Raw genomic sequence first — 25,339 nt, 5'->3', positions numbered from 1 at the left:
CTTAATATGATGATCGTATAAACCTTACCTTCCACTGGGGAAAGCATTGTAGACGTGGCATACTGGTTAAGCACCCAAGAATCCAACTGAGTTCTGCATGTTCAGGCACCTAAAAAAAGCCATGAAAAATCAGAATTGATTTAATGTATTTTCATCTTCACACATCATTTCTAGATAATGTACAGCCAGTAAAAGCTATCAAACCAGAGACTGGCAAGATTAGTTTGTTTTTGGCTAACATTTTTTCAGAGATTTTGGTGCTGGTGAGAAGGAACAGACGGCCCTGGTAACTGAAGATCTATACTGAGCCAGAGTACAAGTACAATTCCTGCAGTGGCAATACAGGCTTCCCCATGCTGCCTGGCTAGCCTGCCCTCACTGACCAAGAAAGAAAATGGTGGGAATGAAACAGATTTTTATTTTTCATGTTCATTCAGTGGGCTTGGCGTTACAGTACAGGACTGTGAGATCACCTGGCTTCTACTCAATTTGCTGTGACAGTCAAACACTTCTTTGTGCTTCAGTTGTCTTATCTATAAAATGGGGACCTTTTAAGTAGCCTGCATTTTGTGGGCTTGCCTGGGGCATCGGGACAGTCCGGGAGAGATTGGGGGGCCAGCAGAAGCAGGGTGTGTGGGAGCCAGCTTAAAAGCCAGTTCTCCCTAGCACTGGCTCTGGTGTGCCACCTGCCCCTGTTCCCCCGCTGCTGCCTCTGTATCAAAGGCAGCAGTGCAGGGCGGCAGGCAGCCAGTCTGCGAGGGGAGTGAGAATTTTTAACTGGCTCCCCTTGTTGACCAGCTCCCACCTGGCACCATGCGCTGCTGTCTCTGAATCAGAGGTGGCAGGGGGCTCCTCGGGAGTGGGGCCGGATTGCAGTGGCTGCTGGCCCTGCCACCAGTGACTATAGAATAGTCGACGAACTGCTAAGAATTCATGCAGTTAAGTCAACTATTCTATTACCCACTTGTGCCGTAGCGGGAGTGCGGTCTGCTCTGTAACCTGGGGTTTCCCTGCACTGTGATGTGTAATTCCCACTGCCTCACTCACATGTGTATTGGCCCAGACACCTAGTCCCAGCTTGAGCAGACAATAAGTCTCTTCCCAGAGGGAGAGACAAAAAAAAAAAGGGAGGAATAGACGGCTACCTGGCTGGGGGGAAGGGTCTGGGAGCGAGGCAGTTGCTGGCTGGGAAACATGAAGGGAACAGACTAAGCTGAGTGCTGAGGGGGCAATGGATCCCCTAACCCAAGGGTGTGAGGCACCCTGGCCCTGACTTCTGTAATCACATCATGTCTGTGTTGTGCTGTATCCTGGAGAAGCAATAAACCCTCTCTATTCTACTGGCTGGTGGAGTCTGTTCTGGCTGCTACGGGGGTGCAGGATCGGGGAGAACCCTGATACGCCATCACACCGCTATCTAACATCTCTAATCAGAGCTAGTAGAAATATGTTGCCTTGGGCATCATACTCCCGCTTGAAGTTTAGACATACCCTCAGATTTAGACATACCCTCAGATTCACATCACAGATCTCTACCATGCAAACTCATTCACAGAGTTTAAGGTCATAAGGGGCAATGACACCATCTATCTGACCCTCCTGTATATCACAGGCCAACAGACTTCACTACTTAGCCAAATAATACAAGTTACCTTTCATAAAGGCATCCAGTCTTGATTTGAAGATAGCAAGAGATACAGAATTCATCACTTCCTTTAGTAGTTTGTTCCAGTGACTAATCACTGTCACAATTAAAAACAATGCTTAATTTCTAATTTGAATTTCACTGGCTTGAGTTTTCAGCTATTGGTTCTTGTTATGTTGCCCTTTTCTGCTAGACTAGGAGCCATTTTATATATCAGAGTGATAGCAGCTGCAGTCTGTTAACTAATGTAGGGAACAGTTGGTTTCACAGCTATTTGCTGGACAACAGATGAAACATTGGGACTCTGGAATCCTAAATTCTAGTCCAGGTTGTGGAGAGGACTGTGCTTCAGTGATTCTATCCCCACAGTCTACCTCTGTCACGTCTGTGAATGCAATCAGGCTGCGTCCTTCTCTACACTGCCTCAGCATCAGCAGGGATGGAAGGCCCAATCACAGGCAAGACAATCTCCCTGCGCTCAGTTTCAGCACCTGGTACCACAGTGAAGCCTAGGAGCCAAGATGTACAACCACAAGGGAAGTTGTGCTAAGCCTCTGCAGCAGTGAGCTGGAACATGCTGAGTGCAGACAATCTTCAGGTAGTTTAAATGCCAAACTAAACAAAACTCTTTTAGCATGTATAAATAGTGATTTTCAGAGACTTGTAACTTGGCCAGATACACAGGGATTTTTATGGAGATAGCAAAAAGGCACTTCTCTCACTCTACGTGACAATATTCCCTCTCTACCTCAGACATACCCCAAATTTGCATTAAATAACTAGTTCATCTCAACTAAATGGTTGCAAAATTTAACATTTGTAAAACAACTTATTTTTCCCCAATTGCATTTTGACGAATGATCGATGCCAAAATTAAAAATAAAAATCAGGCACATGAAATGAAAAATTTCAACTTCAGTGATTAAAGTTGTGCAAAGTTTCAAGCAACTGAAAACAGGGTCTTAGAAGAGAAATTGTTCAGCAACGTTAACTAGCGATGCAACTATCAGCTCTGCTCATAGCAAAATTCATAAGAGATTACAGATGTCCAAGGTGATGTAAAATGATCAGAAATTATGGGAACAGAATGGAGATTCAATGGGTATTCCTGCAAATTACTAAATATAATAGGAAAAAGAAAAATCAGAGAGTAAAATTTTCTCTAAGCTTTCCACAGACTATTTTAATAAGACAATGTAACTTGAGCTCAAGCAACTGCATAAAAGAGCAGTCAGTAGATGTGCATGCTGGATGGAGATGAAGAAAAACCAGAAAAAGTCCATCCATGGAGCAAAGCAAATAAAATCTTCCAACTCCCAAAGTAGCACTCAAGGATTTATTCAGCAATGAATAAAACCATAATTTAGGAGATGTCAACTCAACCTAATAAGAACATCACTATTAGTAACTTAGACTAGCAGCTATCTAATCTAATGACTGTCAGCTCCAGCTGCTTTTGTGTCCGAAAGGATATAAGTATAAGAAAACATTTCTTGCAGTTTGGCCCAAGATATTTTACAGAATATCGGTCTTAAGTTTCCCTTTGGAAACTAGCTCTCTCATATTTAGTAGTTTTTGCTAAAACAGTAACTACATCCATGTGATAAATCCCACTATTGGGCCACTAAGTTCATGCCTTTGCTAAATTTATCATGTTTCTGCTGTTGGCCTCTTCTGCATGTTTGTGTGTTTGAGTTCAAGTCTTCCAGTTTCTCTTCTCCCATTCCTACATCTTTCCAAAGCTTTCACAAGCCAAAAAAAACTTAACACCGCTCAGAGGGTGGGAGGGACTGTCATTTCCCCACACGTAACAGCGATGCAGAGGTTCCAGGTCCCTTCACCTTCAATCCTTTTTGCATCAAATCAGCACTGAAGCACGAGCATCCTTTCTGTTGATCATGGATAGAAGTTATTTCCACTGCAGACTCTTGGAACTTTCCCCTGTGGGGCTCACGTTTGGGCTATGATTAATCAGTATTCAGACTTTTAAAAATGTCAGCGACATTTACGGCAAACATGGTTACATGTCACAGATCCAAGCAGTTCCATGGAACTCCAACATGTTTCCCTTCTTTCTCATTTGCTGCCCAGTTTACCCCTCCATACAGACAAATGGCTTTTCAATTGTCTACTTCTCTCTCTCTACCTTAGGATCCTGTGATCATCTGCAATTCCCATGCTGCTCAAATAAAGTCACAGTACCATAGAGGGCCAATTTCACCTTCTTATTAATACACTAAAAACACTAAAAAATTGAGACCCAAATCTAAGGCCCGGGGGCTGCATGTGGCCCGTCTTGCTTGGATCCAGTCCCTGAAGCTCAGAGCTCCCCCCCCCGCAGCTCTGGGGAGCCCATGCTGGAACTCCAGCCCCCCCCAGCACCTCCCTGCAGAGTTGGAGCACACAAAATATACTAGCCTGGGACCCCAAGCCTCTTGTGTGAGAAGGGAATGTGGGGAGTGTCTTTCTCCTCCTCAGTTGGGAGCCACGTCAGTGAGGGTTTTTTTGCTCCTCACTTGTGTGCGGACCCAGATTGATTTTTCTGTGGGTCAGTGGCCCCCAACCCAAAAAAGGTCCACCCCCCGTTCTATAGATTCTTCTATACGATGTCTCTCCCACACTCTAGCTCTCTTCTACCAGCTGACGACTGCACTTCTCTGATCTCCGCCCCTGTAGTTTCAGTGGAATGTATGGTTTTGTCAGTTAAACAATGCCTATCACTTGTGGGGTTGCAAAGGGGCCAACATTTCCTGCTTTTGGGTGCTAAATGTTCCCTCGCTAGCACAACAAATCACATTCACTCCTTTCTCTCTTTCATGGCAAGCTTTCATTCTAGAAACAGCTACTGTTTGCACAGTTCCCCTGATACGGGGGTTCCTTACATCGTAAGTGACCTCATTCACTCTCTCCATTGAAAAAGTACTTCTCAATAATCCTGCATTTTGTTCCTCCTCCCTGGATTAAACACCAACCCCAAATCTCTTGCGTCGAAAGCTCTCTCTTCAGCATGCCTGCCATACCAAGTTTTTTGAGTCACCTGACTCCTTTCAAGGTTTTGCTGCACTAAATCCATCATAGCCTTTAAATTCTCTTTAAAATGAATGACATACTCCTCTGCAGACTGTAGTGTCTCCTTTGTACTACCCTCCCAAGAGCCTCAAATCATCCCCTCACATGTATTCCATAAAGGAGATCAAAGGGGGCAAAGCCAGTAGATTTTTGCGGTACAATTCCACTTGTGGATAACAAATAAGAGAGTAACACGTCCCAGTCATTCTCTTGCCTGATAGCATACATCTTCAGCATGGCTTTCAAAGGCCCCATTAACTATTTCCATCAGACCATTAGTTTCTGGATGATGGGAGCAGTCTTCATGTGTCCCATTTCACACAATTTCCATAACTTAAAAAATTTTCATTGTGGTCTGACAAGATATCTCTGGGAAAATGTATTCTGTTAAATTGCTGACTGGGGAGTGGCCATGTCTCAGCTTCTATATTATAAAGAGCTGTGACTTCAGGGTGCCTAGTAGCAGACTCAACTGAAACAAGAATATATTTCTTTCCAATCCTGGATGTTTGGAGAAAGGCACACAATATCCAAAGACACTTGGGCAAACACTGTGATAATGGGCAATGGCTGGAAAAGTGCCTTGCAAAGTCCTTTTAATTTATTATGCTTCTGACACAAGTCACAACTTGTACAATAATTTGCTACTGTCTCAGGTACGTGAGGACAATTGAAATTCTGTTTAATGTTGCCAGAGGTTCCTTTCACTCCTAAATATCTAGTAAAAGGGCAATAACGGCCTAACTGCAGAAATTCTCTCCTGTATTTATCAGGCACCTGCTTGCAAACCTCAATAGCATATTTCTTTTTTCCAATGGAAGCCTCTTGATACAACATAACTCCTTCTAGAAAAAAATTCTACTCTGTTCTTCCCCACCCAGCATGTTATTCTGAGTCGCAACCTTCTCCTAATCGTCGGAAGGATCCACCTGTTATACCTAAACTTCTTTAGAGTCTCACTTAAGTTTCTAGCAGAGTCTGGCAAAGGATTGATGTCATTTTCCTACCTCGCCTCCCTCCCAGCCTGCTGTCCACAGACAAAGCAGGTGTATTAAAGCCATACTCTTTTCGGCTGAGAGTTATAACATTAACCTGCTCAGACATGGCTAAAATGTTATTATGTATTAAAATATCAGCAGAAAGCAGATTTCTAATGCTTACTATAATAATGTCACCCTAAAAACACCCCCACTCGAGGTGGAACTCAGCACTACAGAGCATTCAGCCAAAGCTAATACATTTAAACTCTTACAAGAGTGTTTGTCTTTCTCCCTCACCAAACTTTCCTTGACCAAGGTGATTTGGGTGGATGTGTCCCTCCAACCTTTATGATCTATACTATTTACCTTAGCATCCTTAATAAACTCTTCACCGCCTTCCCGAGATTCAGTCCTTACATAGTTTACTGGGTCCGAAACCTTCTTTGGTGCTGCCTCTAGTACCATTGTAGAGGCATCACAGTGTGGGCTGTGGACCATGTTTTGGGCTGTTTTCTTCCACAGGGCAAACTGATTTTATATGGCCAGGAGCCCCACAGTGATGGCAGCCTATCAGCCTTCCCTTAGGACAGGGGCTTCTAAAACGTAGGCTCTCCAGGGATTATTTATCAGCATTGAGGTTAGGTTTATTTCCAATCCCCTCCTCTCTCATAGTCGGGGTGACAAGAAATCTCACTTCCCTGGGGATTTACAGCCCCCATAGGTCCTTGATTTAACATATTCATCAGGAATTTCTATAGTCCTTGGTTTTTTATATTTTTTTCTATAATTTTTTTTCTATAGTCAATAGAAAAAATGATTGCCTTTACCTCATCTGTAATACCCAAAACAATTGTTTCTGAGCCATCAGATTAAACAATTTTTCATGTTCACCTCCAGCCCTTACCCCAATTATCCACTTTCTCATAAAATTCACATAGTGTGTACACATTTAACATGAACAATACTACCAAACATTTTAAGATGTCTATACTTCAACTGATAGGGCTCAGGGACATTTTAAACTTTTTATAAATTTTCTCATTTCTTATACACAATAGCATCCTCTTCCTCCATATCATTTAAAACTTGTCTCACTGTTCCAGTTAATCTGGTCAAGAGGATAGGCACCCCCATGGCTCCATGTTCCCAGAGGTGATATGTAGTTTTTGTCTCATCATTTTCCTGTGAGAACTCATTCAAGGGCATAGTGATTGTCTGGTTTCATGCACAGAGCTGTTATTGTACAATGGATGAAGTATATCAAATTTTGTGACAGGCACATGTAGTAACCATAGGTCATGAAAAGTGTGGTGGTGGTGGGGAGGGGGAGGGGCTGATCACTGAAACAATGGGGGTACAGCCTCTTGCAGATCCTGTTGGCCATGGTTCACTGTTCCCTAAACTTGGGCAACAGTGTCTAGCCTGTGGGCCCGCTTATTGTCCGCCCCTGCATAAAATGGTCCATCAGCGGGACTTGATAGAACATTAGGAGAATTTGTTCCCCATTTCATTATTTACCTAGCCCATGATATTGCTCAGAAAAGTTAAATGTCTAAGTTGCTAGGGCCTGATGAAATGCATCCTAGAATACTCAAGGAACTGATAGAGGAGGCATCTGAGTCATTAGTTATTATCTTTGAAAAGTCATGGAAGATGGGAGAGATTCCAGAAGACTGGAAAAGGGCAAATATAGTGCCCATCTAAGGACAACCCAGGAAAACTACAGACCAGACAGCTTAACTTCTGTGCCAGGAAAGATGGGGCAAATAATTATGGAATCCATCTGCAAACATCTGGAAGATAACAAGATGATAAGTAACAGTCAGCATGGATTTGTAAAGAACAAATCATGTAAAACCAACCTTATACACTTTCTTTGGTAGGATAACAAGCTATGTGGGTAATGGGGAAGCGGTATATGTGGTATAACTAGATTTTAGTAAAGCATCTGATAAACTAGGGAAATACAACCTAGATGCAGCTACTATTAGGTCCATAACTGGTTGGATAACCTCTCTCAGAAAGTAGTTATCAATGGTTCACAATCACACTGGAAGGGCATAACAAGTGGGGTTCTGCAGGAATCAGTTTTGGTACGGGTTCTGTTTAATATCTTCATCAGCGATTTAGATAATGGCATAGAGAGTATGCTTATAAAGTTTACGGATGATACCAAACTGAGAGGGGTTGCAAGTGCTTTGGAGAATAGGATTATAATTCAAAATGACCTGGACAAACTGGAGAAATGGTCTGAGGAAAACTGGGTGAAGTTTAATAAGGACAAATACAAAGTGCTCCACTTCGGAAGGAACAATCAGTTTCACATATACAGAATGGGAAGAGACTGTCTAGGAAGGAATACTGCAGAAAGGGATCTAGGGGTCGTAGTGGACCACAAGCTAAATATGAGTTAATAGTATGACATTGCTGCAAAAAAAAGCAAACATGATTCTGGGATGCATTAACAGGTGTGTTGTGAACAAGACAGAAGAAGTAATTCTTCTCCTCTACTCTAAGCTGATTAGGCTTCAACTGGAGTATTGTGTCCAGTTCTGGGCACCACGTCAAGAAAGATGTGGAGAAATTGGAGAAGGTTCAGAGAAGAGCAACAAAAAGATTAAAGGTCTGGAAAACATGAGCTATGAGGGAAGACTGGAAAAACTGGGTTTTGTTTAGTCTGGAAAAGAGAAGACAGAGAGGGAACTTGATAACAGCTTTCAAGTACGTAAAAGGGAGTACTAAACAAGAGGGAGAAAAAAATATTCTTCTTAATGCCTGATCAAAGGACAAGAAGCAACGGGCTTAAATTAAAGCAAAGAAGGTTTAGGTTGGACATTAAGAAATACTTCCTGTGAGGGTGGTCAAGCACTGGAATAAATTGCCTAAGGAGGTTGTGGAATCTCCATCATTGGATATATTTAAGAGCAGGTTAGATAAACATCAGTAAGGAATCATCTAGATTCTAGATGGTTCTTGGTCCTGCCATGAGTGCATGGTACAGGATTTGATGACCTTCCAGGTGTCTTCCAGTTCTAGTATTCTTTGATTCTATCTTACTAGCGTGTAAAAGATTAATTGTGGCATCTCAATAAAATATAATAGGTTAATTGGGAATTCTGCATTTTAATGTGAAAAAGGACAATGGCCATGTGTTCCAGGCAATTGGTACTCATGATTCACTTAAGAGGTGATCATTGTTCTTGCGGAACTGAAGATGAAATGCAGACCCAGCTCAGTCTGAGGTGCTTGTTCCCTCCAAATAATTGTGAACTGTTTTGTTTTTCTGATTATCTGGACCTCAAATGTCGATACTGTGAAAGAACCCCAATTTTATAAGACAATAAAATAAGATTGAACACATTTCCATGCTCATGATTACACTAGACTGGTTGAAAAACAGATAGAAATTTTCATTAAAATGCTCAAAAATTTGTTCAATCAACATTTAAACTGATGAAAATTTTCATATAAAATTGCAAGTTCCACCAACTCTACATAGCAATAAGGTGGGCTTTAGAACGAACAGCTGATCTCACATCTTATAGAACTATAATTTTCAAACTTTTTCATAGCGTGGACAACATTTTAATACAGAGATCGTGTTTATGGGAAGAGGTGTTCTGCAGAACCAAAAAATATTGGAACAAGTATTGATATGTATTGTAGCTTCTTTAATGCTGTTTAGCAGCTGGAAATAAGGACTAGGCAGCACCACACAATCAGTCACCTTTCTGAGCAAGTGCTCAGTGATCACAGATTGGAAACCTGTACTACAGATTTGATCAGTAAAAGAGGGATTAGGAAAGTAAACTTCCTTGGCACTAACTTTTCTTGTTCCCCAAAGACTAATGAAGCCATCTTAACATTTTACGTAGAACACTAGATGCTAAAGATTGTGATAAAATTGCTGGATGAACAGAAAAAAAAAATGATGGAAAGGGTTAGACAGCGCAGCACAAAAATGTAGGAAGGAGATTCCTTGGCAGTCTTCCCTGAGCTAATGCAGATTCCCTGAGTGCATTTCCTGGTGGGATCCAAAGCCACCCAGAGGAAGACTCTCATTTGCACAGAGTCTTTGAGATTAGGCCAAAGGTCATAGTCTGTCACAACTGGTAAGAAATCCACAGTCCAAGAGTCAGTGATAGATTCTGTCCTGGCTTATCAAGAAAGGGCAAAGACATCCCAGGAAAATCACTTGTTTAGCTAGGGATAAATGTAAAAACCTTCTTATAAAAATTTGGCAGCCACCTCCATGAAGATCTGTGGCTGAGATCAGATAGGTCATCCACTAGCAGCAAGGTAAATGCTTGTGAAAATGAGGTTAGGTGTGAATTGTAGCGGTGGGGAGGAATCCAAAGGGTATAGAATCATAGAATCCTAGGGTTGGAAGAGACATCAGGCGGTCATCGAATCCAGCCCCCTACCAAAGCAGGATCAATCCCAACTAAATCATCCCAGCTAGGGCTTTGTCAAGGTGAGACTTAAAAACCTCTATTGATGGAGATCCCACACACACCCCTCCCACCCCAGGTAACCCATTCCAGTTCTCCACCACCTTCCCAGTGAAAAAGTTTTTCCTAGATCTCGCCTGTAAATTCAGGAACCGAACATAGGAAATCTAACTGCAAAGAAGTTACAGTTTTTTTATGCAGAATCATATTCTCTAAGCAGCCTGGGCATCAGCTGTCAAAGTTTGAGTGGAATCTTTTCCAACCATTTCCCAGATCAGGAAGTAATGGGAGCAGAAGTTGCTGGAAGAATGAAAAAAAAAATAACCTGTTAACTAGTGATTCTGACATTTGCGGTCTAGAGGCTGTTCTCCTTCAGAGAAAAAGCTAAAACAGAGGGGCAAGAATGGCAACAGAATTCTATATGACAAACCTTACTTCTACCCTAGTAAATTGAGGAATTGATCTTGTTCTCTGTAAAGAAGTTATAATCGAGAAAGGAGAGGAGGAAAAATGAGCAGAGAAAAGGCATCCTTCACAAAGTATAAACCAATGGCCAAGGACTTATATTAGGAAAAGACGTTGACCTGAATGTTCCTGTCTGTGTAGACTGGGCTGCAAAAACAGGAGTCCATTCTCTAGAAGAGGAAACACAGAGGAAATGGAAGATCTGGAAAAGCTCCTTCTGGACAAGAACTAGGGCAGGGATTTTACAGTTGACTTGGGTTGTTATGAGAGAGGGTATTTCTGGTAGGCATGCAAAAGGTTAACCAGTAAGCACTATCCTAAACAGGTAATGCTTAGAGGTTCTGGTTAACAGCAGGGACTGGAGCAGCTCCCTGCCCACCCCAGACAGGGGCTGCTCTGGCCAGTCAGAGCAACTCCTGTCCTACGGGGGCCTGGCCCTGTCCTCCCGCCCACCGCCACAGGTACACCCTGGCTCACTGTTTTTAAATAATTTCTAGGACAGTCAGCACAAAATAATAAATGACATGCAGAGTGCTATGTGTGCACAACAAAGTGCAGGGGGAACACCAGATAGCCATGCCTAAGAATACATTTGTAAGTAACTGGGACACTGACCTGTGACTGCTGAAAAAGGAGACACTTCTCTGGGTTGATACCACAGGCAAGGAGCGTAGCAGTGGTGTTCAGGATGTTCTGACACAAGATTTCTGGCTCTTGTGGAACTGTGAGAGCATGCAGATCTACAATGCTGTATAGCATAGAGCTGTACTCTTCCTGAAGCTTCACCCAGTTCTGGATGGCTCCAAAGTAGTTACCAAGGTGGAGCTTCCCAGTTGGCTGAATACCAGAGAAAATTCGATCCATATGGCTATTCTGTAATGAAAAGTTTAATAATTTATAGCACCACTGCTTTTCAAACCTTGTTCATTTTTCATTTCAACATTCAGTATCCTACTCCCCAGCTCCTTCTACTTCCCCATTTTGCAGTGTTTGCTGTCACACTGGAAGGATGTATGTGCTGGAGACCTGGAGGGCTCTGTCCTGATTGTGGTATTATTAAATATTTTCTTCACTGACTTGGATAACGGAGTGGAGAGAACACTTAAATAATCTGTGAATGGCATCTAGCTGGGAGGAGTTTCAAGCACTTTGGAAGACAGGATTCAAATTCAAAATGAATTTGTCAGTCTGAAATTACCCAGATAAAATTCAATAAAGACAATAAAGTCTTAAGAAGGAAAACAATCAAATGCACAAATACAAAATGGGAAAAGCAATAGTACTGCTGGAAAGGATCACTGTAGATCACAAATTGAAGTCAACAATGTGATTCAGCTGAGAAAAAGACATTTCTGGAATGCAAGAAGAAGACTGTCATATGGAAGACAGGGGAAGTAACTGTTCTGTTGTAACTAGCATTAGTGAGGCCTCATCTGGAATACCATGTCCAGTTTTGGGTGCCACACTTATGAAAGATAAGTAGTGCAGCACTGGAATAGTTTACTAAGGGAGGTTGTGGGATCTCCATTATTGTAGGTTTTTAAGATCAGGTTACAAATGCCTATCAAGGATGGTGCAGATATACTTGATACTGCTCAGTGCACAGACAAGGAAGAGATAAGCTGCTGAGGTCCATTTCCAGCCCTAGACATCTATGATTCTATGATGTCCTTCTCCACAGTAAGTAAAATTGTTACATAAAAGAAAGATTTTTGGGTTCATGATTGTCCAGAATACTGATATTAAATTTAGATTAATTGGATAATCAAATATTCGATGCAATTTGCATTGACTATTCAATTAGTTGATAAGGGCCCCTCTGCCTTTGAAGTGTAGCAACAGCTCCAGAGCTGTTGCTACACATCAAAGGCAAAAGCACTGTGCCCAATGCTCCCTGCGGCGTTTCAAAGCGGCAGTGCCACATGGAGCCTGGGGTCAGCAAGGAAGTCCCTTGCTAACCCCAGGCTCCATTCAGTGCTGCTGTTTTGAAGCACTCCCTCCCTTTGCTGCCTCTTTCTGATCGAGACAGCAAGAGGGGGGGACTAGCTGACTATCCAATAAGCATTTGCTTATCAGATCGTTCACTAGTTGATGAGTCATTCACATCCCTAGCCCCTAAATTACTGTGATCAATTCCAGTGAACATAAATGGTTCATTAATTTTCCTCCTTTCCAGCTCTATACTGCAAAAATCTCCCAGCATCAGAGAGTCTTAGGGCTCAAGTGTAAAGAGATGTTCTCAATCAGGCTGAAACTGGGGCGCCAACATCTACCCCTCCTTTCTGCCCCCCGTTTTTGCTCCACCCTCTTCCTGCCTCTTCCTTGCCCCGCCTCTTCCCCCAACCAAGGCAGCCTGATGGACTAGCAGGGCTGAGGTTCTGATACCAGTAGCAAGAGTCTGGCCACTCCCTGCACTCACCAGTAGCTATAGGATAAGCGGAGCTAGGTAGCCCCAGCTTGCTCAGCTCCCCTGGCCATGCCACTCCGCTTCCCATCGGGGACTCATCAGGTGATCCCGGCCTGATATGATATGGCTGGAGAAGCAGAGTGAGCTGGGGGGTCACCCGCCTTTCTTTGCCTGCACCACCGCTGCTGGTGCGTCCAGGATCTGGAACCTGCTGCAGGTGCCAGGCTCCCCTGCCCACAGCATTTGGGGGGCATGCAACTCCTCATATCCCCACACATCGGCCCTGGTGGTTAGTGGAAAGCTCTTTGGAGCCAGAACTTTGATGTGTGGTGATAACTTGTTTAACAACCTTTCATCGCAGTTGTCTAATTTGACTGGGTAGAGGCTGGAGCACTAAAGGAACGGAGTGGATTTATGGTGAGCTAATCAAGTGACCTAAGAACAGATGTATATTGTTGGTTTGGTTAATCTCACTCTAGACTATACCAGCAGTGTCAGAGTGAGAGAATCTGCCAAGTTTTGACAGTCTGACCTAATACTGGAACCCCCAGTTGTGATCCACATGAGGCACCAGTGACAATCATGACCAATTTTCTTCCTACTTTCTCCTTTGTCTTCAGAATAAACTCTTCAGGTCAAGCCAATTTTCCTACTCAAAGTTAGAGTGAGCAAATGCAGGACTTCTAATGGAGCCTTGCCTGCAACCTTTTAACACCTGGTCATAATTAAACTATTACATATTAGCATAATCTGTCCCTATTACAATTAAGATAAATCTGTTTCCTGGGAGATGTGCCAACAAAACAATTATGATTATATTATGGTTCACTGACCACTTGCAACAAACTAATATTTCCTGTTTTTCAGACATTTGAATTTTGCTCAACTCAGTGGTCTGCCAAGGGATGGTACATAACCCAGCAACCCTAACTCTATGTTAATGAAGGTTGTTTTTTTGGGGTCTGTATGGTTTTTTTAGCATTGAATTTCCTAGAGACATACCGGTAGTTAGCAAGAGTTTGTGATCATTTAGACAGTGTTACACATGATGTCCCACAACTAACATGCTAAGTTAGCCTCTACTCCATAACCCTATCCCCATCACCCTGCTTCTGCACATTTCTCCAGCCATGCCCTTGGCCAGGCAGTGTGTTCCCTCCCCTTACCCAGTCCCTCCCCAATAGGGTTGCCAGATGGTTGAAACAAAAATACCCCCCCCACCCCCCCAAAAAAAACCCACCAGGAAAAACATTCTGTTGAAAAAAAAAGGGGCAGGGGGAGACCAAAGTTATTGAGCAAAACAAAACAAAAAACAAAAAGAGCCCAAAACTTATTAAGCAAAAATATATATTAAAATTAACCAGCATTAAACCAGCATGTCCCCTTTAAGAGTGAGTGCCGGGATAGGAACAGGGGAGTTGTTGAGCACTAAGACCCAGGGGAGTCATTGCTTCCCCTTGGTCTTTTTGCCGGAAGCCTTGCGGAACCACATAAGCATGGGTTCTGGGGTGTTGGGGACTAGGGGGGAGGCCGGGTGCTGAATGTTTGTAGGGTTGCCAGGTGCCCGGCATTTTCGCCTCCTGGCCGAGGAAAAAAAAATCAGAAAATACCGGACATCTTAGGTGTCCGGTATTTTCAGAAATTTTTTTACTGGGCAGGAGGTGAAAATACCAGACTGTCCGGGTGAATACTGGACACCTGGCAACCCTACTCCCCAACTATTGTGCCATGGCCTTCCCAGCTCTAGCAGGATTGACTGAAGTCTTCTTGAAGTCAAGAAGGATCTTCTTGAAGGCTTTGCTCCTGGTATATAAACGTTTCTATTGCCATTCCTTTCCCTTTTTATTACCCAACTCACATGCAATACCTGTACCAAGGGACAATGTGTTACAATGGAATACTGGACATAGTGTTCCTTGTTAGCATTATTTTTTTTGTTATAGCTCAACTCACATAAAATACCTGGAGCAAAAAATAACAGTGTTATAATGGAACAGTGTTTCCATTTGTAACTATTTATTCAGGGCTGATATGTGTAGAACCCCACAAACAAATGATCTCACATTGGGAGACATTAATACTGTCTACTCTGCACCTTCCTGATACAACAAAGTATTCCAATTGAGCATATCAATTTTAGAAGATGCAACCTTAACAGTGGTGATGCTGAGTCACTATAATAATGTAATAGTGCCACACTTCCCAGGGTTGTGAGATTTTGCTATACCTACCCTTAAAACAAGGAAACCTCGGTTGAGCCTCTTGTAGGTCAGTTCCCCATCACCACCAGTATCTGCTTACATAAGCACTGCCTGTTTCAGAAGTCTGCCCAATTTTCAGCTGCTGGGCTGAAAGTTTCCAGGACTAATCTTTCTTCAAAGTTGATTTTTTTGGGATGAATTTGTGTCTTGTAGTCACTTCCTCTCCTATCTGTCATCCCCCCAAGTTCACATCTCTCATTATCAAATCAAATGAAATCCTTGAGGCAATGACAACAAATGAACAGGCAGCCTTAATTCTCCCCATGATAACTAGTTATATTTTTATGTGTTTGGATCATTAATGCAGGACTGCTGTGGCTTTCTAAGTTATACTGTACATAGTTCTGTACCTGTTTTTGTATTGTGTGCATAAGCAAGATAGAGATGGCATTAAGCTGAAAATGGTGACCAAAGGACTCATTTATCTGTCACGTTTAGGAAAACTTGCATGAATAACTGTTAAAACACACATTAGTTACGATAATCATTTTATGCCAATGTTAGACAAACATCTTCTCTCAGTGAGGAGAGAGGGAATAGATGACCTCTCAAGATTTCTTCCAGTCATAAATTTTTGTGATTCTATGATTTTCTCCTGCAAGGCAAATACCGTTCTTACATAAGATGGTGTTTCTCCATTTTATGATTGTCCAGAGACATAGGTAATGAAGTCATTAAACGAAATCAGTACATGTGCACACTACTGTTTAGGTGCACAGCTGGAACTGAAGTTGCACTTGGCCTATGGGCAGTGGAAGACAGATAGCTGAATCTACTGAGAATGACTTTACTCTTAAATTCTTGAGTTTTGTGATTTGCACTGATAGATTATGCAGTCCTTACCTCAAAGTTAAAGCTGTTTAGGAATTTTCCAGGTTTTTTTTCAAAATAAACAGGTCAATATCTATAGATATCAATGTTTTCATGTGTCCTGGATTATCACCAGCATCATTAGTATATATTAACCTTCAGAGATCTAAACGGTGACTCAAATATAAAGCTGATATTTGAAGACTAGGAAAACACTGTGGCAGTGGGGATGTTGCTGGAGCAGGCCTGGATTGGTTAGTATTGGCATGCTGGGAAGAAGTAAAGGAGGGAGCATAAGAAAAAGGGGAGGGGAAGAGAGAGAAGTTCTGCTCTGACTGTTACTTGTAACCGGACTCTGTATATTCACACTCAGGGTTCTGCCAGCTGCTCGACCCTAGTGTGAGAATCCTTCTCCAAACAGTGTTTATTACAGTATTTGTGTGGTCATTCCTATTCCTGTGCTTCCAAACATCCTCAGGGAGGAGGAGGATATGGGGGGGGGGGGGGAATATGCCTCAGTTTCTTCCATTACTATATCAGAGAAAGCGTTTATTAGAACTCTGAGGAAGAGGGAAAGATTGGTAAGGAGTATAACTATGCAGCATTCATTTCTAAGAACTCTGGCTTGAAGTTAGTAACCTCTATTTCTTTCAAGAGTCTCCTGTATGGTCCTGTTTTATGGGATAGTTTGGCAAGCAGCACTTCAACCAGGAGGAGGGTAGAGCTCCAACAAACTGTATCAGCTCGAGCTGTCAGATGTGACGTGCAATGTTTTGTGAAACTACCTGTATGCAGAGTTCCAAGTTGTAGCTATACATAATTCCTGATCAGACATTTAACACAAACCATGGGCATGCAATATAATACCTAGAGGGGAGGAGAGTGCTGCTATATATAAAACTGTTCTAAAAATACTGTTCAATCCATCTGGAAATGGTTGATGATACTGCCTAATTTTGATGAGTGTCCATGGATGAAATAAGCAATTTACTAATTGGTGAAATTCCTGAGTTCTATTAAGATGACAGGTGAGGGTTCTTTTAGTATTCCAATTGTAAAGTGGTTTCCCTAGATTGAAAAAGAAATCTGATAGATTTATAGTGTAACATGGATAATTACAGGGATAACAATACAGGGTATAGCCTGAGAACTACCTTGTTTCTATGAAAGACAGTGAAAGGAGGGTGTGGCATGCAATGCACTAATTCCTCTAGCTGAAACTCCAGCAATAACAAAGGCAACCTCAATAGACTGATTAAATAATGAATACTTCACCCAAGGTTCAAGCTTTCTCAATACAGGTTTATTAGGCCAGGTCTACACTACAGACCTATATCATCAGTATAAATAGGTCACTTGAGGTGTGAAAGATCCACCTAACCTCCCCAAGGAGAATTATGTTGATGGGACAGCTTTTATGTCACAACACTGACAGGAGAAGCTCTCCTACCAGCATACCAGGAAAGACAAAAGGACTGAAAGGTAACCCAGGAGGGAACGGGAACAGAGCCCAAAAGGCTGGTTTCAGAGAAATCCTAAAGGCCAGAATACCTTTTCTTTATTTGGGTCTTTTGTTTGGACTTATTACACTGAAAATGAATTGAACTGAGAGTGACCCAGTCAGAGGGCTGAGCCACACAAACCATAGGAGAGCCAGAAAACTCCAAGGAGGAAATTGAAGCAGCAAGTGCTTGAAGTGCCACATTTAGCCAAAAAGGCAATCACACATTGTAATACAATGGAAGGGGAGGAAAGCACACAGCAGGTCTCTTCTCTAGTGCAGAAGAAACACATCAAATATGGAGTTTCAGCTGCTTCCTGACCTGGAAAAGAAGACTCTACACTTTGTATTGAGACTTGTTGCAACCAGGTCTCTAGCTAGAGAAGCCTATATGCTAAAGATCGCATGAATCATTTCCTTTCCTATCCACCACTCATGCAGCTGTACAGCCTCTCTACTCAGTGAAAGCGACGAGGAGTCCTGTGGCACCTTATAGACTAACTGAAGTGTAGGAGCATAAGCTTTCGTGGGCAAAGACCCACATGCATCTGATGAAGTGGGTCTTTGCCCACGAAAGCTTATGCTCCTACACTTCAGTTAGTCTATAAGGTGCCACAGGACTCCTCGTCGCTTTTGCAGATTCAGACTAACACGGCTACCCCTCTGATACTCTACTCAGTGAGTCCACCAGGTTGTTTTTCCTCTTCTACAAGGTGCAGGGCTATCAGATAAATCTTGTGCTAAATGCACTAGTCCTATAGCGTTACTGCTTAATTAAGATGAACGAGCCCCTCACTCTGCTTATTCACAAAGTACATGACAGTTGTATTGTCAGTCACCACCTAAACCAGCTTTCCTTTGATAGAAACCAGTTAAATTGCTCTCATCTGTAATAGATTTATAGGCAGTCTCTTTTCCTGATAGCTCCAATGCCTTGATCTGTCAGGGAATTTAATAAGTGTCCTAACCATTGCTGGATGCATCCAAAGTGCTTGTCATTTATTAAGTTGCAGGGATGAATAAACTTGCTCTTAGAACATTTATTCTGAGTTCACCATGTCAAGTAGTGCATTCGGTGGTATCACTGGAAATTCTGCATGCTGTCTGATCTGGGCCAGCAGTTTAGAGATAGCCACTGCTATCCAATCCTCATTATGAGGCAAGCATATGGTATGTGACACACATCCCTAACACCTTTACACAGGTAAGTATTAGGAAAAAATACTGCCTTTTGAGAACACTGTCAAGATTTAAATCTGAGAATTCTGTCATCTGGCACAAAAGCCCTAGCCTACAGAGAACGTAGGACTGCAACTATGTTGGAGTCCTCTATGCGGACTAAAACTCAGACTTCTTTATGTTTATGAGGAGACCTAGATCCTTCAGTAGAAACATAATATACTGAATTTCTCTGAGGAGTACCTCACATGAAGTTGAATTCAGAAACTGTTTGTTTAGGTATGGGTAGACAAACAACTTGTATTCTCAAGTGAGTTGCCATACCACAGAGGCATTTCTTAAAGTCTGTGGAGGGCCATAAACAGCAGAATATGGAGGATTCTATATAGAAAGTGCCTTTGACCCACCATAAATGAGAGGTACTTGTGGTGAGTTGGTCTCAAGCATCCTTGAGGTAGAGAGCTGCAAACCAATCTAGGAAACAAATGAGATGGACACAGGTGTCAACAAATGGAAGGATTTTTTTTGGATAAAGGCATTGATCTTTCTTAAATCCAGGCTAGAACAAAGTTCACTATTTTTCTTTGGTATGAGAAAGTAATTTGATTAAAAATCCAGCCTCCCACAAATCTTCTGGAAAACTCCCCTATAGCACGACAGCAGTAGAGATTATACCTTGCATATCATTATGTGCTTATAGAGGGGTCCCTGAAAAAGGAAAGGGGGGCAGAGGGAGGCTTGACATTGAATATATACCCCTTTCCTATAATTTCTCAGGTGTTATAGACATCTATTTAATGATAAAGTAAATCAGTCCATTTCTGAGGAAGGGATGGAGAAGACGTATGCTAACTGGCTCACATCTTTCAATCCTTGCACCAAATACGAAGTCAGCCTACACAATGATGGTACTGAAGTTTGTTTCATCTCTATACATGAATGAAAAGACTTTCTTCTCAGCCCACTCTGGAGGTACAGCTTGTTCTTGAAATGACTGTCATGAGAGTAATAGTAAGTCGAAGAAAATGACAGGCAAAAGTACCTGTCATATAGACGTGTAGATGCAGAAGGATTTAATCCCAGGGACCAAGCGGTAAATTCTGTATCCTCTAGTTTTTCTAGCAGATCATTTGTTCTGTTGCTAAATCTACAATCCCCTTCAAGGGAGAGATCCTCTACTTTCACTGCTATTTCAGTAGAAGAGCAGATGATTTTAACTAGGCAGACCTCTCTATAATAGCAGCCAAGGTTACTGCTAGGGTCAACTGATCAGAAGCATCAAAAAATGCTTAGCCAATGTTTAGTCATATTCTATTCCCCTATCAAAATGGTATAAGCCAACTTAATTTGGCCCTCAGGTAGTTCAAGATGGCCATCAGGCTGCACTTAAATACAGAAAACCATATTTTCTCCCAAGTGAAATTGATAATGGGACACTACTGCCTGATAGTTCACTACTATAATCCCCAAGAAAGGTGAAAAAAAAGCTTCCTTCTCAAAACAGCAATTTAAACAAATATTTTTATCATATTGTGGGAAATTACCTTGCCTACTTCTCCACCCATGACAGTCGCTGTTTCCACAAGGAGCAGGTTATGAAAGAAAATGAGACAATGGTACAACTTATCTGCCTTTCTGAAAATGAGCTGAGAATCTGGTATAGACCAAACCTACTTGGCAAGCTGCTGTAGCCCTTTTAAAATGGGTAAAGAAAACTTGTTCTTTGATGGTGCTCTCCATATGACAAAAACTAGATGGAAGGAGACAATTAGCAGAGCAGACCATTTTAGAATTCCTGCAATTCTATTCACCAGCTCATGAAATTGAACAGCAGTTTCTGAGGGAGAGGAGACCCATGTTTATATAAGTTTGCCTCTAATTCTTCATCAAGATGCTGAAAGTCCACTTGGGGGGGGGGGGGGAGGGGAGCCAAGCGTTCCTTGTGCTCCTCAGAGTGTCTGGCATTACCATCTGGGATTGTTCCCTGAAGGCCAGAGAGGTAGACTGATCTTGAAAACTTGGAACCATTCCATAATCTCCTCCTGGATCCTTATCAGAAGGGAGGTTGTTCTACCACACCTAGGTGATGGCATAAATTCCTCAGCTGAATACCAATAGTGCTCTGCAACTCAAGGAGGCCCATCTTACCAATATCATCCCATCCAGTATTCTCTTATAACTAGGAAGGTAGGAATGCCTGGACCAGCATTCCCTGTAAGATGAGCAATTGGGCGGCCACCTGGGAGAGATTCAAATGCCACCCAGCTGATTAGCAGAGTGCCCCCAGTCAGCAGCATGTGTTTCTACTTGTGGGGCACATTCACACATCTCGGTACTCATAACATTTATTTTGCACATGGATGGAAAAAATTAAGAGGGAGCACTAGTATGAATTATATTCCACTCCTGCAGAATAGAAGTTAGGCTGTGCCTCAGGTTAAGTCTCTTCTGTTATTTTCTCAATGTGGATGCAACCTTGGATCTGAAGCTAAGACAACAGGAGTCACAATCAAAAAGGGAACAGGTAACATCCATATATTCAAGGAATTTGAAGGAATGGGAGGAGGCAGAGAAGACTCTGGATAAAAGCAAAATATTTCCTCCACTCTACCTTACTTATCAGAGGAACTGATCTCGACAGAGATCTCAGAAGCTTTTCTTTTCCTTTCCTGCTGATTAGTCAACCATTCCATTAGTGCAACCATTAGTAGTAAAATTCAGCTCCCGTCTATTCAGTCCCAGAGATCGTACTGTTATCTGTACCCCTGCCATAGCCTTCAAATCCATACAAATCACAGGTTCCTATAACAGAATGTCTTATTTAGTTTTCAGTCTGGGAACCAATACTGATGGGCTGACTGATCTGAAGAGTGTCTCATTTGGGATCCGGCCCTGCTAACAGTGACTGTTCTTTCCACAACTTAGCCACCTTTCTTGGAATCTTATTAAATGGATCTAATGGTCTTACATATAGCCTGCTCTTTGATGGATCCAAAGCAGATGCCGATTAGGGATGATAGCTATGGGGTAATTGAATAGTCGAGTAACCACATGAATTCTTAGCAGTTACTTGACTATTTGATAGCCTCCGGGGGTAGGACTGGCAGCCAGTGCAATCCAGCCCCATTCTTGGGGAGCCCTCTGCCACCCTGCACTGCTGCCTTTGTATCAGAGGCAGCCACATGGGGCGGTAGGTGGGAGCCCATCCATGAGGGAAGCCAGTTTAAAAACCAGCTCCCCTTGTGGACCAGCTGTCTGCCACCCTGTGCTACTGCCTCTGGTACTGAGGCAGCAACACAGGATGGAAGCAGCCCCTGTCCACAGGGATCCAATCTCCCCATGAACAGTGGCTGCTGGCGAGTGGGGAAGCTGCTATGGAGAGCCTAGGCCCACCACAGGCAAAAGCTGTTCTGTGACAGCAACTTCTGTCCATGGGGACCTGGGAACCCCATGGACAGGGGCTGCAGTTACAAAACAGCTTCTGCCCACAGCAGACCCAGGCTCACCACAGACAGAGGCTGCTCCACAACAGCCTTTCCTCCCCCCACTGTTTCTGATACAGAAGCAGCGGGGGGGGCGGGGGGGGAATGCAAGTAGTCGAGATTAACTGATAAGCTTAGGGTTATTGATTAATCATATACTTGACTACTCATTTACACCCCTGGTGCTGATGGCACTTGACAGGCTTTCAGTTTTAATAGATCTCATATCTTGCATGCCATACATACTGCAAGTTCTAGAGTCAACTCCTATGCTGATGCCTGAGTCTTCATAGGCCACACAGTTTTAGAGCTGAACCTGATGCTAACAGCAATCTCTTCTCCCTGTGTTCCATGGTCTGAGATAAATCAGACCCTACAGGCTATACTGCCAAAGCCACTTGAATCGAGGTGCCCATAGCCTATTTTATCTGTCCTTAAACACTCCGACTGTGTCTACATTGGCAAGATTTAGTGCAAAAGCGGATGCTTTTGCGCAAAATCTTGCCATCTGTCTACACTGGCCGCGAGTATTTGTGCAAGAATACTGACGTTCTACTGTATGAAATCAGTGCTTCTTGCACAAATACTCTGACGCTTCCCGCTCAGGGATAAGTCCTCTTGCGCAAGTGTTCTTGCGCAAGAGGCTAGTGTAGACAGGTAACATCAATTTCTTGCACAAGAAAGACCGATGGCTAAAATGGCCATCGGAGCTTTCTTGCACAAGAGAGTGTCTACACTGGCACGGATGCTTTTGCACAAAAGCAAATCTTTTGCGCAAAGGCACATGCCAGTATAGACTCTCTCTTGCGCAAATACTTTTAACGCAAAAAGTCTTGCATTAAAAGTATTTGCGCAAAATCATGCCAGTGTAGACGTAGCCTCCTGGAATAAATGTATAACAGATGGAGCATGTGGCTAGACAATATCCTTCACCAAGATATGAGAGGCACCTTAGATGATAGTTTGATGCCAGGGACACTGACACAAGACATGTCTCCTGAACATGCTCTTCTACTCTTCAGACCTGCTATTACAGCTCTGATGGAACTGGAATTAAAATAAGTTTCTACCAGTAATTAATTTACTAACACATCAGCCAATAATAACTAGCTTCCAATACACTTTTCTATTACCCTACCTAATGACACGACAGAAAAAAAAGGCTCTGGACTGAAGAGATGTGTCCAGGGTCAAAATAAAGAATGGAAATGGCACCCCTTCCCACTTTCCTCAAGAGACCCAAGAAACCAGAGCCATCACAGAAGCCCTTTAGTTTTACGTGGCTCTGATTACTATGCCTACCTGGGATAGCATTAATAGACAAAGCTGTGTTGAACGCCAAACCTGTCTGTGCTTATGCCAAGAGTGCCAAATTTGAGCCCATGTGCCAGGTCAGTGAGTGGTTTTGAGAAGTCATGTTTTTGTCTAGAGAGTTTATTTATATACAAGCTATATGATAATGAACATAAAAGTTTTATTTGGCTACAACAGAGACAAACTGAGGAGATTATGGAGTTGACCCTGGAGCCTCCAATCTATTAGTAGCCAAAAAGAGAAGGGGATGAGACTTCAAATTTTCAAAACACCTACTAGTGAGAGGCAGATATGAAGACCAACCCCAAACAGGATACAAAAACTTTCCGATAAGAATCCTCCCAGCAGCAGAGCATAAACTCTGGGCTTTTAACTCAACTGTTGCCTGTGGACTTACTTTGCAGGATGTCTCCAATTCTCATCCATTCACCTGTTCTATTGGCCTCCCACTAGCAGGTTTAGTCCTCTCATTAGAAAGTATACGGTAAATATTTCAATCCCTAACTAGAGTTTATTTAAAGTTAATTGTTTTTAAAAAGTTCATCATTTAATTGAGGTGAAAAGAAGCAAAGTTTCAACCCTAAGAGTGACTTTTACAGAAATCTGAGAAAGCTGCAATAGTTAAGGGAAATTATTTTACAATCCAAACTCATGTGGTCACCACTTACAAATGTTATACAGGTATGACCACTTGCTATTTTATTTTTCAGATATTTTCTTGGAGCAAATCAGGTAAGGAAGAGAATGAGATTAATAGAATCAGAGCTAATTCTAAACACAGGTGGTGAGCAAGACAGAGAGAACAGGAAGTGGAGAGTGGAATCACTGTTGGCATGTGGTGACGGGAAAGATTGATGGCTTCCCTCTCTAGTTTTCCCCACTGTGTAGGCACGCAGGGGGTGGGGGAAAGGGACTGAAGAGCTGCTGTGCTGGCGACATAACACATCACACAGCCTCCACAGCACTAGCACTGATTAATGGGGCTGGAATGGCTCAGGAAACAGAGAAGAATCACTCACAGACGTTTCTCCTTTTTATCGTTATTTTATCCAGGGCAGTTCACATAGCCCAAGTTGTTTCTAACCGAAGCATCTTGAAATTTGTCAAAAAAGAGAAATGCATAAGACTGAAAACCAGTGTGTCAGAAGGAAGAAAGAACAACGTGTAAAATGCAGCCAAGAGAAAAGTGACTGAGATTGTAAGTGCCTGATCAAACATAAGGGGTGGGAGAAGAAAACAAAAAACCAAAACAAAAATATGGTTCAGGGCCCAGGGAAATTCTCTGACTGTAAAAATGAATGGCTGTGTTGTTAGGGTCTCCTCATTATTTTTACTTCTCTTACAAATCTTTTACAAATACAACGCTTTTGTTCTCCAAACAACATGTTGGCCTGTTAACTTAGACTTACCAAAAAAAAAAAAAAAAAAAAAAGTCTGAAGTAGTACAAAAGGGAGGAACTCACTCTACCTCATTAAACCCCTGCAACGGAGATATAAATTTCAAACCCTAACTGGGACCACTGAAGTGCTATCATCAAATACAGACATTTGTTTCATTTTCTTTATAAATAAGCAAGGGCTGGTCTAGACATCAGGTTATTTATGATGATATTACTAATTTAATTATATCATTGTACACTCCTAATATAAAATGTACTTAAACTGGTTTAGCTTAATCTGAGAAGATAAAATAAGATAAATTGGTATAAATGCAGTTTAGTGGCAATGAGGGGGACAGGAGTCAATCCTGGGAATACCTCCCTGCCACTCAGCTA

At 42.4% G+C, this 25,339-nt stretch overlaps 1 protein-coding gene across 2 annotated transcripts in view; it reads right to left on the bottom strand.

The window, feature by feature from the left end:
* WARS2 (tryptophanyl tRNA synthetase 2, mitochondrial) overlaps positions 1–25,339 on the bottom strand; it is a 46,029-nt gene that overhangs the window by 10,251 nt on the left and 10,439 nt on the right. Inside the window, exons 2-4 of one of the 2 annotated variants that reach the window (XM_075904793.2) lie at positions 19,176–19,242; positions 11,226–11,483; positions 29–109 (exon numbers count right to left, since the gene is read on the bottom strand). In XM_075904793.2, the coding sequence (XP_075760908.2) occupies positions 29–109; positions 11,226–11,483; positions 19,176–19,178 (342 nt within the window). In that variant the 5' untranslated portion in view covers positions 19,179–19,242. The remainder of the gene's footprint in view (positions 1–28; positions 110–11,225; positions 11,484–19,175; positions 19,243–25,339) is intronic. The other variant, XM_075904789.2, reaches the window with a different exon arrangement.

Source organism: Pelodiscus sinensis, chromosome 1, assembly GCF_052426305.1.
Source record: "Pelodiscus sinensis isolate ZL-2025 chromosome 1, ASM5242630v1, whole genome shotgun sequence".
Lineage (NCBI taxonomy): Eukaryota > Metazoa > Chordata > Testudines > Trionychidae > Pelodiscus > Pelodiscus sinensis.
This window is presented reverse-complemented; position numbering and strand designations above follow the sequence as displayed.